Below are 15,861 nucleotides of genomic sequence, written 5' to 3'. Positions count from 1 at the left end.
AAGAAAAGGTTACTGATGACAATATTCATTTTTGGGTGAACTGTCCCTTTAAGAAGTACATAAAGGCATGTATGTCATGTAGTTAAATATATTTGTAAAAATAAATATAACAAGCAAAAATATATAAAAATATAATATGGATGCAAACAAGCCTGAAGCATAAGATTTGTAGTTTTATTTATTTTTGAGGCAGCCTCTATTCTCAACATGAACTGCAAAATTTGTTTTACTGACTGAGATGACTCAGATTGGCTGGCAGATCGTAAGGCGTCTCTGATATCAGGCTGAATTAATGTAATATTTGATTTATTAACACAGATGGGGCGCAGGATTCCTCAAAAGGCAGTAGCTGGATACACAGAGCCAAAAAACCATCTTGGCTTCTAATGTCATGTCATGGTCTGTATGGTTCTTACAGAAGTCTCACAGAAATTGAATGCACCAGTCTAATGAGAGCTGATGTAAAAGCAGAACGTTTGAACATTGAGTCCTCTTTTATTTTTAAATTTTTTTTTTTTGGAAGTCTGCATTCAACTCACGGTGAGGTTTTTATACCCCTGAACCTTGTCGTATGTTGTTTTAGATACTCGCATTGCAATAACCCCTGTACAGTATAAGTCAATGGTACCAAATATGGTTATCAACATTCTTAAAAATATCTTCTTTTATGTGCAGAGAAGAAATTCAAACTGGTTTGGAACAATAGGAGGATAAATAAATGATGAGCATAAACTATCCCTAGAATTACATAAGAAAAAAAAAAAACACACTTTCTGAACACTTAATATTGATTGGCTGGAAGTTGAGCCTTTAAACGCAAGTCTTGCATCACACCACACACTAACAAACAGCTGCTCGCTCAGAGACAGTATGTTTTTTTAGCCAGGACACATGCCATTTGACATCATACACACCATATTGTCTGGGAAAGTTGGAATATTGCTTATGGCTGAGCTGGTTCATCTTGGGATTGGAAGAGAAGGTTTGGCTTTAGCTGCTCAGATTTTTCAGATTTATGCTACTTCCTGAGGCAAATTCCCAAGGTTTCAGTGCAGCTCAAATAAATCACATTAACTGGCTAAACAAGATTTGTATTTAATATTTCATTAAGCCCCAATGCTCCATTATGGGATTTTGGAATTGTTTCGAGTGTTGTAATCACAGTGAAGTTGATATAGGGCTCAAAACACATTACATTTCACATAATCTATCTCATCTAGCAGAGTTTACATGTCTGGTTAACATTAATAATAAAGCTGCAGCCTTAAAATGACTTCTCTAAAGGTGTGCGAGTTCATCCAAGAGTGCACAGAGCAGTCATCTGTACTAGACAAAGGGTGCCACACACTTTGTATTATTTACGCGTTGTTTTGATATAAATGTTTCTGATTGTAGTTAATAATGTTTTGATCTTCGTATTTAAAAATCTGAAAAAGTCATTCAAATCATAATTTTCCATATCATATGGAAAACAGTAGGTTAAAGTGACTTTAAAGTTCACCCAAATATTTAAATCCTGCCATACACTCACCCTCATGTCATTCCGAAACTGTATGACTTTAATCTTTCTTTCACTTTTCTACACAAGAAGATATTTTTAACAATGTCTATAACCAAACAGCTTTGGTGATTAAAAAATAAAATACAAATAATTTCTCAAAATAGCTCATATAGGTTTGGAACAACATTAGTTTTGTGAATCATCCCTTTAACACTTCATTATTCAATCAACTAGAGTGTAAACCATACTAACATCTCCCTCTAGAGGTGCTCTGTCTATATCCCTTAATAACAGCATTAATACAAAGACAGAACTCATTTTACAGTGTTGTGAAAGTCATTTAATCAGTAGAAGATTTTAGAAAAATCAATTCTTGATTATGAAACGTTATAAATTCAAAGATGTTTTAGAAAGCTAAACAGCTCAACTATACTGCAGAAAAAAAAAATCTCATTTATTTTTCTTGGTTGTCTTTTGTTGCTTCAAAATAAAGAAACAAAGGAAAATGAACCATTAGTTTACAACACAATGTCAGTCATGGCAAGATAAAGACTGATGAAAACTTTGACTTGAAGACCAAACAGAGAAAGAGAAACCTTATAAGGAAAATCAAACAAACAGAAATACCTTTCAAAAAAACACCAGAACCTCCTTCAAAACCCGGTTTTCGGGAGTCAAGAGCTCATCTAGAGAGAGCGACGGTGTTACAGGTTTTCACTTATCAATAGACCACTGTACATACAGCTGAGAGCTGGTCTGAAGCTTGCGAAACGCAGAGAAGGTGATGCTAACGGCAGAACAACACCCCTGCTAAAATACAATATGAAAATATAGTCCAACTGTGAAATCTAACTCCATCCATTAGACGGCCCTCCATGACAGGACTGTCTCTGTTCATTTGGGAAGGGGTTTCAGGGTAAGCATATGGATCCAGACGAAGCGGGGTCAGCAGGGGTCACTCTGTGGATCACCGGTGCATGGGCCTCAGGGGCTCTGTGGCTGTGGCAGCATCTGGAAACAGGTTGTGGTACGTAGGAAGAGGCACGTAGGCTGCTGTGATCATTTTACCTGATAAAGGGAAGGAGAGAGCGATTGATGTCATACACAACAACACAAGGCACTCTAAGGAGAGGAAAGAGTGGCAGATGGGAGAAAATGAGATGGGTTACCTGCAAACCACCGGCCGTGCAGGGCGCCAACAACAGCCATTGCTACTGGGATGGTTGGACACTTTACATAAACATTTCCCTGCCAAACAAGAGCAAAAATTTGGCTTTTGGGTAAAAAAGACAGGCAGCCTATTTGAGCCCTAGAATGTAGGAGCGAGTTTCAAAAAACATGTTCAGGTCACATTTTGACCCAAAATCACACAGACTAATTTGCATTTAGAATATGAATAATCTTCAATAAATTGCAATATTATTTTCAATTAATTATGACAAATAAGCATATGCCCCTAAATTCTCATAACCATAATGTGTCAGATATAATTTCATAATTGATATATTCTCTATATGGTCATTTTCATTCAATTTAAAAATGTTATTTCTTTTAAAAAATTTCATTCAAATTGACTAAAAATATATATTTTCTTAATTGAAAAAGTGAAATGTGGTTTTATTTTGTACGACAAATGCAAACGTTCAAACGTTTGGGGCTTTGTTGCTTTATTTGAAAAACTTTTATTCAGAAAGTTGCGTTAAAATAGTTAAATTTTTTTTGCAGAAAATCTGCATAGTAGAATGATTTAGCAAGTATCAGTAGTAGAAGTATATTATTATTTAAAGTCTATGAAGGATCATGTGACAAGACTGAAGCTGCCTAAAATTAAAATTTACTAATCACAATAATAAATGGCATTCTTAAATATATTAAAATAGAAAACAGTAATGTTGAATTGTGATAACATTTTGCTGTTTAATGTATTTTTTGATCAAATAAACGCACCCTTGGTAAGCATCAGAGAAACTTACAGACCTTAAATGTCTGAATAGTACATGTACAAATACTTTATAATTCAAATTCTATAATTGAATGAAAATAATGACATACAAAAAATATAATTGCTCCTAAATTAGGATTAATTTTAAATAAGCTATATTTCCCCCTTTTTTTCATTTTGATGGGAAATGTGGCCATGTTCTCAATAGATTTGGTGATATTCAACTACTATGGCTATAAAAAAAAAAGGTTTACACACCGTTAATGCTGATGCTTTATAAATGTTAAACATCACTAATTTTCATATTGCATTGAAAGTGGTGACAAAAGTGACATTAACGGGTGTGTAGACTTTTTAAAGCCACTGTATGAAGGTGACGACGTACTTGAGCAGAGTTCTTGTCGACGTATATGTGAACAATGCCTCCGTGTTTTCTGCACTCTTCGATTACATCATCCTTTATCTCCAGGTCCCAGCCAGGATCGTTTTCCCTACAGAGCAACACAACAAGACATTTTAGAATCAATTTCTTTCTTTTAAGAATGACACATGCCATTCAACATCTCAAACACTATATTGTCAATGATAGTTTTAATAATAAATGTAACTCACGCTTGTGGACTGAACATGTTGGAGAGCTGCAAGCAGTGTGTAGCAAGTGGCTGACTTGGAAGGTTCATAGCTTGGTTCATCCCAGGATTGGGAATAAGAGGTTGTGTGGTTGAGGCTGTCAGTGACGCAAAAACATACATAACTGTCACTGTAAAGGCCTTTTCACATGAATTATTTGGAGCAATGGATCAAAACAACAGATCCCTATTATTCAAATTCTATCATCTTAATGGATTCTAATCCCATGAACATTTTATCAAAGACGCACCATTGGCGAGATTTCCAAATGCCACAGAGCCACTCATCTGTAAGGCCTGCTTAGCAGCAGCAGGAATCTGCAGTCCTGTACCTAAAAACATCCCAGAGACACGTATAAATTGGTTTACAACCATGTAATATACACAAGTAGCTTGAATCAGTCTTCTGCACATCTGAGAGACCGTAACGTGCAACATTTAATCAGTACCTTCTGCGAGTCTTGCCATCAGCTGAAGTCGACCTGTTGTGCCCAAGTCAATGCCAGTTCTCTCCAGTTCATCACTGTCCAGGAAGGAGCTTGCAGATGAGGCATCAGAACGCTCAGTAACATGACCCACCTTCATTGGCCGTCCTGCAAGCTCGAAACCATTTAGTTGATCCAGGGCTTTTTTAGCACATTCTGCATCTGCAAACTGCACAAACACAGACCGGTAATCAGCATTGGATTTATGACACAAAGGCAAAATAGAACTGTCCTGTTTTTGCATTATATATAGTTTTTTATTTATTTATAGATATACGGTTTCCTTAGCCAGTCACAACAAGATGAAAAAAAAGCTAATTTAGAAGGTCATTTAGAAATCATAGATATGAACTCAACAGTATTAAAACCCTAAATTATTATTAGTATTATTTTTCTTAAATACTAGACTTAATTTAACAATATTAAAATAGTAATAACTCCTATTGTGTTTGAGAATAATAATAATAATAATAATAATAATAATAATAAAAGATTAAAATAGATAGTACTATTATATTGATAATCAAACTTTTTGGCCATAAAATCACAAAGATTGCAATTCAGTCATGCAGCTCTACTCACGTCCATGATGAGAGAAACAATAAGGAAGGACCAAGATGTTTGACTATTCATCCACTGATTATCTATTCAATCAGATGTCAAAATGTCAAATATGGCCCCTTAAACCTTAGTAAATTAGCATTTTGATGAACTCACTGATATGAATCCGTATCCTTTCGACCTGCCAGTCTCAGTGTCCATCATTAGCTGGATGCCCTCAATCTGAAACGAGAGGAGGAAAACAAACTCGTGTTAAATAGCAGATTCACTAGTTTTATCCTGGTTTAGCGGCTTATTTATGCATCTAAAACCGCTTAGAATCCCAACCGCACCTTTCCAAATGGCTCAAAAATGCCCCTGAGCATGTCTTCAGTTATATTGAAGTGCAGGGAGCCCACGTACAGCCGCATGGGTCCTGCACCACCTCTCTGGAGCATGCTAGCCATGGCTGCTGCCCTGTTCTTCTCAGCCTGAAATACGCAAAAAATTCAACAAAACGATTCACATGCACTGCATTAGGAAGTGGAGAGGTGATTAATGCTCTGTCTGTTAATGCTCTGACCTGTGAAGCTTGGACTATGATAGGCACTCCCAGAACCCTCTGCCCCGTCAGGCCGATCGCCAGCGGTACCGATGTCGCATCCACAAACTCAATGTAGGCAATGCCCTTCGACCTCCGAGAGTTCCTATCCGAGATCATCCTTACATCACGGACCTTACACAAAGGATACAAAAGCTCTCTTGTGCTTAATTTGTCAGTTAACATCAGTAAATGAGGAGAAAGTATAAAAAATATAAAAAAAAATAACCACAGCTAATTTTGTTTTAATTAAGAGCATCATACTTTTCCCACTGCAGAGAAGAAATCTTCCAGATCTCTGGGTCTGATTCTGGCAGCGAGCTGCATGCAGAACACTGTGCGGGCGTCTCTCTCCTCTGGGCTCAGATTATCTATGGGCTGCCTGTTTGAAGAAACACACAGGTCAACAACCACTGAAACACAAAACATTCCCTCTGGAAATGAAGCTTATGTTTTATGTCTTAAAGCTTAAGTTTATTTTTCTGGATCTACTGGCAAAATTTGAAACACAAGTTACATTTATGCTTAAAACCTCTTTATTTTACCTGGAAAATAATGATTAAGAAGATCTGTAGGCTAATATGTGCTCAAGACTTAATTTTTACTCCGCTATAACTTGATATTTGATAGGTTCTTTCAGTTTATAATATGTTCATAAAATAAAACCAGAAGACACACATTACATTTCACCTGTATATGAGCTTTGTGTTTTGAAATAGTGTGCAAACAATGCACTCCAAGAATGTAAATAGCCTAAATATGCTAAATCAGATTTTATATTAAAGTTGACACCAAATTGAGACTCTTTAGGAGTGAATCAAGTTAATATTAGATTAGACTAGATTATCCATGACATAAAAACATTAATATCAGGCTAAAAGGACCTCATCATTCTCTATTAAAAATGACTTTCTGTGTATATCTATCTATTGACTCTATTGAACAACATTAATTAATTGAAACAACTGCACAGTTATGCAGACCTTATAGCAAGTTTACTGAGAGCTGTACACTTGATAAATGATATGCAGAATTACTTTGAGGCAGAAGAGTTAAGTGTGCCTTTAACACGTTTTAAAAATAACTGCACCCATTTCCTTTTCTCAGCTTAAGTGCATTTAAGATGGCAGATTTCTCCTCGCCTCTTCTTAGTGTCATATAAAATAACCTCACATGTGGTTATGGAATAATTTGTGGTAATACTTTATTCTTAAATACAAAGGTTCCAAAAGGGGGTTTTCACAGTAATGCAACAGAACTACCATATTTGGTTCCTCAGAGAATTATTCAGTGAACAGTTCTTATAAGAACCATGTTTTCTCAGTGTGAAGAATACTTTAATAATCTGAAGAACATATTTCCATTTTAAAGAACCGTTTGTGCACTGGAAAGGTTCCATGGATGTTACAGGTTCTTCGTGGAACCATCAGTGCCAGTTAAGGACCTTTTCATGATGTTCAATGAGCGTCTCACCTGACAGGGCTTTTGTCCTTCTTAAATGGGCTTTTGTCCTTCTTAAACGGGCTTCTGTCCTTCTTAAACGGGCTTCTGTCCTTCTTAAACGGGCTTCTGTCCTTCTTAAATGGGCTTCTGCTCCTAGAGCGCCTGCGACTATAGTCAGAATACTCTGTCAGCCTGTGTTTCGCACCCATCCGTGTATGATTACTTATGACAGATGTACACATCAGCACACATTCAGCACACAACAGGCAGCAAGAGTCACAGATGAGATCACCTGTGTTTGGTGAAATGTTGTGGGCCAGTCTTCCCTCCGGGAACACCATTTAATTTCGGCCCCATACTATGACACATATAAAACAAGGGTTTTTCTCAGCGTTAAAGCAGTCAACTTTCAGCCATCGTGCATCGGCCATGCGAGGGCTACTGCATACTGGTAGTACCTGATAGTACTGCATACTGGCAAGTATCCAGTGAAAACCCATTGCAAGCCATGGCAAAACTATGGGTTCTGCCTTCAAAATATTTTTTTATTATTACTGTTAGTGTGAAAAAGAGACCAAACATAAGTTTTGAAATTATATTGGTAGAAATCACATGTGCGATTTCAGCTTCTTTAAAAATCCTGTTAAACAGACAAATTTAAGTGGAAAAACTACACTGCCCATAACCCTTAAACTATATTATATTTTATGTGAAGATGAAGTAAAGGTAATGTTCCATGAAGATATATTTTTTTTATTTCCTACTGTAAATAAATGATTAGTAATATGTGTTGCTAAGAACTTGATTTGGACAGCTTTAAAGGTGATTTTCTCAATATTTATATTTTTTTAGCACCCTCACATTCCAGATTTTCAAATAGTTGAATCTCGGCCAGATATCGTTCTATCCTAACAAACCATACATCAATGGAAATCTTATTTATTCAACTTACCAATGATGTATATATCTCAATTTCTAAAACTTGACCCTTATGACTGGTTTTGTGGTCCATGGTAACATATTACATTGAAATTTATTTTATGGAAAAAATGCAACCACGGTAATCACTGTTTCCTCTGTAAGGACCTTATATTATATTATTATGAATATTTGAAAAAACCCAAATGGAAATATAGCTGCAAGCAGCGATACCGGGGCCAAGCCCTGAAGGGCTGTAGCCAGAGCAACGAGCGGGACGAAGCAAAACGGCCAAAACGGAACTTCCATCGGATCGACGTTACCCACCCCGGATTCGATCCCACGACCTCTCGGGTTCGGGACGAGTGCCTTAGCTAAGTGCGCCACATTAGTTGACACACTGTTTGCATGGCACAGAAGAGAGGTTAAGGTGTGAGAATTAACTCTCAAGAGGCCGAAGTAGCATTTTAGCCAGATTAGCATGCTACGCTAAAAAATGCTAACGTTGCTCAAAGTTAACCAGATAGCTCAGGAGACCCATTAGAGTCAATAGAAACGTGTTAGCATTTTAGCTAATTAGCATGCTAAGCTAATTAGCATAAATCAACCAGCACAGGCACGGTCAACTTCAGAGCTGTACACGTCAGGAACGGGAGTGAATATCAAAAATCTGTTCAGTCATTTCTGTCAGGCCCGGTCTGAAGTTCATCTGATAAAATTTTGAACAAAATTGAACAAGATTTCAGGGAGGAGTAGCGAAAAAACTGTATTTCAATCCATTCAATATGGCGGACAGACGCCATATTGGAAAATGGCAAATGAGACATCATCTGATTCGGCATAACCCACGGAATCAAATGACATAAAAATATCAAAAATCGATCAACATTTACAGTAGTTATAAGGGGTTTTGCAAGAATCGTTATATCTCTTGAACACTAGGTGGCGCTGTCTTCTAACTTCCGGGGTACCTCAGGCACATGTTGTTGATGATGCCTATCGATTTTTGTGAAGATATGTACAATAGATCAAAAGATATAGCAATTTATGACAAAATTCAAAATGGCGGACGGGTGGTCCTGGTGGTCTCGACAAAATTGACATCCACAGATCCGGAATGATCTAAAGAATCCATAGACATCAAGATCATAATTTTCTGATGAACTGTTCAGAAGTTATAAGCAAAAAAGTGCATTTTTGGTATCTCGACACCCATAGGTGGCGCTATTCCCAAATTCAGCATGGACCCCCAGATCATGGTGTAGATGAAGTGTACCAAGTTTGGTATCGATTGATCAAAGTTTGGCCGAGATACAGCATCTCAACCGATTTTAGGTCAGCCTCATCAAGTTCACAATTGAATAACTTTTGAACAAAGAAAAAAATCAAAAATCTGTTCAGTCATTTCTGTGCGGCTCAGTCCAAAGAACATCTGAGCCAAATTTCAGAAGAATTGGACCAATTTTGAAGGAGGAGTAGTGTTTAGACTGAATACTGTACTTTTCAAAATGGCCGCTACTGTAATGGGCGGAGTCTTAATGTAAGGTATGGAATGGAATCTCCATGAAGAGACAAAACAGATGTACTAAGTTTTATTTTCATAGAATTAGTGGTTCAAGAGTTATTAATGTTTGAATGTTGAATTTTTGAACTGGTGGTGGCGCTGTAGAGTTGGTCCTAGAGACCCCAAAGTTGGTCAGATCACTAATAATGGTCATCTCTACAAGTGTGCCAAATTTCATCATTTTCCCATGTTCCCTTCATAGGGCTGCCATAGACCCAATGGGACGAAAAGAAGAAGAATAATAATAATAATAATAAAACATACAGATACAATAGGGGCTACAGCCCTCTGGGCTTGGCCCCTAAAAATATATATTTTTGCAATCATGATCACTGAAGAAGTGGGCGATCACTGCTTGCCCAATAAGGGCATGCTGAGTCATCTGACTGCAACTGGCCAATGAACTTGCGGTTAAGGTTGCCCCCATGAACCAGAACACAGTAGGCCTGGATGGACATCGCCTCCAGGTTCTCTATTCTGAGATTTCCTCAAAACAAGCACCAGGCATCTTCAAAAACATAGCAATGTGCCTCAGCGTAAAGGAACGTAAGATTCAAGCATTCTTAGCAAAGCAGATGAACATTTAGCAAGACACTGACCGATCTCTAGTTACAACAAACTAAACTATGCTTCCCATATACACAACATGTTCAAATTGGTCCATGGTCTTTGGAAAAAAAGGAAAATTCAGTCATCATTTACTCACTCACATTGTTCCAAATCTGTATGACTTCCACTCATCTTTAAAACATACAGTAGAGCTCATGAAACGTAAGTTTAAGGCCCCGATCACACCAAACACATTTTTAGGGATGAAAACACAAGGGCACACACTGCACTGGCTTTTTTTGGTGACTTTAAAAAAAATAGCAGTGCACAGTTATGTTGCTAGGCAACCACCAAATCAGCTGTCCTGTCAGTCTTATCAAAGGATTATAGCGCGAGCGCTCTATAATCTTTGGTTCTTGCTGTTGAGTAAACTGTTATATTAACAGAAGTCCTAAAAAATACAAAAGGCCCGCCTCTCGGAAGTCTGGCACTTTTTCTGCTCAGAGTTCTTTTTTTTTCAACTTCAGAGCACTCCTGCAAAAACGTGAGGCGCACAGGGTGCATAAACAGTGCACAGAACGGTCACTAACAACCAAAGATAATTTAAAAAAGGCACCTCTCAATGCAAAAAATGCATTCGGTTTGATCGGGGCCAAACTGTGCTTACTTGCTAGGTAAAAACCAATGAGATTTGCACAGTTGAGCTTACGTTTATCATATTTTACAAGCGATTTAAAGGTGCGTTCATCAATGTTTATAAGGGAATAAAAGCATTCAATGTGTGCATGTTTCTTTGGAAGACTTGGATTAAACGGCAAAATTAATGTCTTTAAAAACTTTTTGAAGCTTGAAAATGTTGTTTGAAAGGATCTCTTAATTTGTATTCTCAAGTCGAATGGGTTTTGGAACGACATGAGGGTTGAATTTTAATTTCTGGGTGGACCACTTCTTTAACTATTTTACTGTGTTGCAGATGACTGACTGACAATTTACTACCCTGATTTGGAAAGCCGACCAAGAGAAATAACATAGACTCTAAACTGAACAATCAGGGGTTAACTTACAAGGGAATTTTGTGTCCACGATAACGTCCGCCCCGATCCTTGCTGCGGGATCGCGAGCGCTTGTGTTCTCTGCTCCGTGAACGTTTCCGCTCGCGGCTCCGGCTCCTGCGTTGCTCGCGGCTCTTCTTGCGGCCCCCACTTCTACTCCTCCGATGACCCGGACTCGGACTACGACTACCGCTGCGTCTTTTCCTACGTGGAAAAACCCCCCACAAATTCCTTCACTACCAACATGTGTAATTAATTAACCTGAAAAGCAGGATAACAAAAACACAGGTTTGTGCTTACTTTTTGCTGCGTTCCTCATTACGACCATCGGCGCTAGAGGACTTGCTTTCACCCTGAACAGGATTGATAAAAGAAAAACATGAGGATGGAGAGGAAACATTGGAAATTAAGAGGGCAGGGGGATAAGAGAAAAGACAGAAATGCTACTATTGTTGGCTCCTTTATGATAAATTGCTTATGTTTTTCCTCGTTTTGTCACTTTGGATAAAAGCGTGTACAAATTGAATATAATCTAATGGTCTGTTGTAAATAATCCAATGTGAGGGGGGCCTTATTTTGTGTAAATTCAAGATCTTGACATGCTAGGCCATGTGTTTTTAGGGCAGTATAGGTACCCTGCTATCTTTAGCATAAGTCTTGTTGTTGTCATACTATAGAGCTACTAAAGGGCATTCCTGAGTGAAGGCTGTCAGTCCGTGTGATCTTCCCCAGTTTGCGTTGTTGGACTGTGAGAGCTCGATGCCATCTCTGTCTCACAGCTTGTCCTGAAGCAGACAGGGATTTACACGGCTTAGTCATATCGCCTCCCAAAAGACACCGCATCAAAGTCAGCCAAAAAAAACACAACTTAAAACCTCATCAAAAGATTTTCAGGGCTTTTTTTTCCGCATTTGTCTCATTTTCACAACTATGACAACTATTACAAAAAAACAGATACAAATTCTATTTATATCTACCTTTACTGATTAAAAAAATATTATTGGGTAATGCATTTTTAAATAGCAAACAGTTTTACGATAAAGAGATATTACTCAATACATGCACAAACCAAATGCCAATGTCAGCGGTTTTAGAGACCATCAAAACATTGGGTAGAGAGACAGTATTCATATTTAAAATTCATTTAAAAAGACAATTCTGCTCTTTTCAGGTTTGAACACCGAAAATGACCTTCAGTGCAGATCAAGTACAGTCCAGGGCTTCAGGGTTTCAATTCTTGACTCCAGGTCCAATGAGAAGGTTATACCATTTAAAATGCAATTTGCAATAAATGTTACTTCGATAATATGAAGAATTTTTGAGTTGTTTTTTATTTTTACGTTTGGCAGGGGTTGATTTTATCCATTTACAATGCATGTCTATGGTGTATTGTATGAACACCACCATTCAAAAGTTTGCGGTCAGATGTTTATTTTAAAGAAATTCATACTTTAATTCAGAAAGGATGTATTAAACTCATCAAAAATGAGTTAAGACAATGTTACTAAAGTAATTAGTGTTCAAATAATACTGTTCTTGTGAACATTCTATTTATTAAAGAATACAGAAAACACTAATAATAATAAGAACTGTTTCTTGAACAGCAAATCAGAATATAAGAATGATTTCTGAAGGATCATGTGACACTGGAGACTGGAGTAATGATGCTTAAAATGTTTTAATTCTATTAAAATAGAAAACATATTTTATTTAAAATATGAAGATATTTCACAAATCACGATATTACTGATTTTACAAGCTAATCAAATTCAGTCTTGGTGAGCAATCTTACCAACCCCAGAATTTTGAACAGCAGCTTTTATTTTTCGTCCACTGCATCGGATTCACCTTTAACAGATTTTGGGTGACATGGCTGAAACCTGAATACTGTCTCTGCTCCATGTCACATTATGTTTCATCTATTGGCATTCATTAACCGTTATGAAACCAAATTGATTTAAAGGTGTATGGTGGCGGTCTATTTGTATTTTGGATCAAAGTACATTAATACATTGCGCAATTACTACCTTACTTTTTTTCACAGTTCACACTGGAATCAAAGATGTATTCAGGGGAGTAGAGGTGAGATATCATTAGGCAAGTCTATAAAAAGAGATAGATGGGCATTTATTTGTAATTCAGGATATCACACTGTCTCTCAAACACATTACACAGTCTTACACTTTAGTCAGGCACAGACAATAAAAGCAGGGTTTCTGAGTAGCCATAAGACAACACGAGTTCAATTCACACACAAATAAAAAATCTATTGTTGTTTATCCACCCATGTTGTCCCAAAACTTCATTCTACTGAACGGTAAAAGGAGAAACTCTGAATTGTTTTAAATGTATAGGCAAGTTATCCTGTGGAAAAAATAAACTTATTAGATTTTTAGTTCTGAAACAAGACTACTGTACTCATATATACTATTTTTATGGTGATTTTGGATTTTTGTTGTTGTTGTTTACAATTAAAGGATAAAGTCCTCCTTCATGACTAAGAATGATGGATAGAAGCAATTTTCAAAATTTCTCCCTTTGTGCTCATCACTAGAATGATATTTATCCATACAGGTTGGAAATGCATATAGGTGAATAAACTATGACATATTTTTGTTGAACTAATCTTTAAACGCCTACAAAAAAAAAAAATAAATAAAAATAAAAACACTCGTCAACTTCCGGTCGTCCACCCACCTTCTTATAAGGAGCTTCCAGCATGGCCTCAACGTCGAAGTCATCCGCCATTCTGACCTGATGAATATGAAAACAGCAACATAGACTTTACAAACACAGCCAACCTCATGAGTTATAGTTTATGGTTCCGTTTAAGCACTCGTTTCATTGACAGGGCAAACAAAAAAACACCATCTTCCAGTCGAGCTGTGCAGTAACGTTAAACGCTCTCCAGACAACAACATCATTAACGTTACATAAGAAGCTAATGTAGACGCCACGCTCGTATCCATTTGTTACAGAATAACGTAATGCATGTTATATTTCCATTTAATTCTGAGCCCGACTCCTAATTAGACCAAAAGCTGCTTGTTTACAAAATTACCTGGTTTTATTGAGCACTCCGCTTACCGTCGCGAGCTCTTCGACGCGCGCGTGAAGTCTGACAGTCAACACAGCTTCGAAGCACACGGTCCGATCCGCCTATAGACGAGCAAAACATACAGCGAATAATCATTCAAGAAAAACAAATACCGATGTTTGAATCTGTGGATATTTAATAAGCTCAGTTCAGTTTGTCATTAGGTTTGCCTCACAAGACAACTTCCTGCTTTACCCAAAATGGACGATGTGAGGGGCGGGGTTTCCTGTGGTTTCATAATACACGTTAGATAAAAGTCGAGGAAAGGAGAAATGTGAGTTTCTGTTCTTCCTGCGTGGTTATTCTTGCAGCATTTGCAATGCTTTTTTTCTTCTTCTTAAAATAATACTCTTAAATTGCAGAATCTAGCTTGGCGCTTTGTAAACAAGGGCGGAGCCATCAAAAGATTATAAAGATTAGATCTAGAAAGGCTTAAATAAAAATTAGATTTACATGAATATTAAATGTAATCTATACACTTATAAATTATTATTTATGTAAATTAATAAATACATCTAATATTATTTATATTTATGTTATGATTAATGTTTATATATGTATTTTAATTAAAATAAGTTAATTCAAACGCATAATATTAATGTTTGATTTGTTGATATTATTGTAGGGTATAATTTTCTTTTCATTCTAATGTCAGTTCTTCACACAACTTTACAGTAGTCTAAAATAATTGTCCAATGCAAAATGTAGGGCTATTATTCTGAATAATCATTTTTTATTAAAATATATTGACCAGATAGACACCCAAATCTTTAAATAATGTGCATACATGGTTTAAAGATGAAAAATATTTTTATTTGATAATTATAGCTTCAATTTTCCAGACCTCACAGCCAAGATAAAGTCTTGTAACGTTACTCGCTACCTGTTTAAGAGTTAGCATCTTTTTCACTTTTAATTCAATATGGCACTTGTTGTTTAGTTACTTGTAATTATTTATGATATTTCTGACTGAAAATAGTACTGTGGTTCAGAAATGTAATAGATATAGTTTATGTGTGTATATATATATATATATATATATATATATATATATATATATATATATATATATATATATATATATATATAGGTTACCTGCAGGTTGTTGCAGGTTTTGGGGTGGGAAAGAGATGGGGGGTGGGATCGGAAAAGGTCCTTGACTCAAAGATCATGGACTGTGAATAAACAGGACTCAAACTCGGGATGTCTGTAGTGCAAACAATGCTATCGGTTCCAACTTCTTGTTTTGTTTTGAACAAATTAATTCCATGTAATGTATTTTGAGAAAGTGTCATCAATCAGCATTCAAACGTTGAGTAATAGCCTTACATTACAAAAGACTGTCACATTATTTAACTGGGATGCATTTATAGCCGATATATATATATATATATATATATATATATATATATATATATATATATATATATATATATATATATATATATATATATATATATATATGCTTTTAGATATGTACATATCTAGGCCTTTCTGTCTAACAGACGTGTATAGACATGACCCCAATAAATACAGTCCT

General features: G+C 36.4%; 1 protein-coding gene across 11 annotated transcripts; it reads right to left on the bottom strand.

Moving 5' to 3' along the window:
• Nucleotides 1-1,544: 1,544 nt before the first annotated feature.
• LOC113107372 (RNA-binding protein 39-like) lies at nucleotides 1,545-14,530 on the bottom strand. Of its 11 annotated transcripts, none has more exons than XM_026269832.1 (17): nucleotides 14,286-14,530; nucleotides 13,922-13,978; nucleotides 13,257-13,327; nucleotides 11,525-12,009; nucleotides 11,237-11,428; nucleotides 7,434-7,499; nucleotides 7,172-7,309; nucleotides 5,963-6,080; nucleotides 5,681-5,833; nucleotides 5,451-5,588; nucleotides 5,275-5,340; nucleotides 4,522-4,726; nucleotides 4,324-4,404; nucleotides 4,056-4,170; nucleotides 3,829-3,934; nucleotides 2,671-2,749; nucleotides 1,545-2,569 (listed from the first exon to the last, which is right to left on the bottom strand). In XM_026269832.1, exons 6-17 carry the CDS (start codon nucleotides 7,496-7,498, stop codon nucleotides 2,469-2,471), a joined length of 1,365 nt encoding a protein of 454 aa, XP_026125617.1. In that variant the 5' UTR covers nucleotide 7,499; nucleotides 11,237-11,428; nucleotides 11,525-12,009; nucleotides 13,257-13,327; nucleotides 13,922-13,978; nucleotides 14,286-14,530; the 3' UTR covers nucleotides 1,545-2,468. The 11 variants fall into 11 exon arrangements, with proteins under 11 accessions (XP_026125617.1, XP_026125621.1, XP_026125618.1 ...); XM_026269836.1 differs by having other exon boundaries at nucleotides 11,525-11,577; XM_026269833.1 differs by having other exon boundaries at nucleotides 14,312-14,530.
• Between the last annotated feature and the right edge of the window lie 1,331 nt (nucleotides 14,531-15,861).

The sequence above is a fragment of the Carassius auratus genome, chromosome 8, assembly GCF_003368295.1.
Source record: "Carassius auratus strain Wakin chromosome 8, ASM336829v1, whole genome shotgun sequence".
NCBI lineage: Eukaryota > Metazoa > Chordata > Actinopteri > Cypriniformes > Cyprinidae > Carassius > Carassius auratus.
This window is presented reverse-complemented; position numbering and strand designations above follow the sequence as displayed.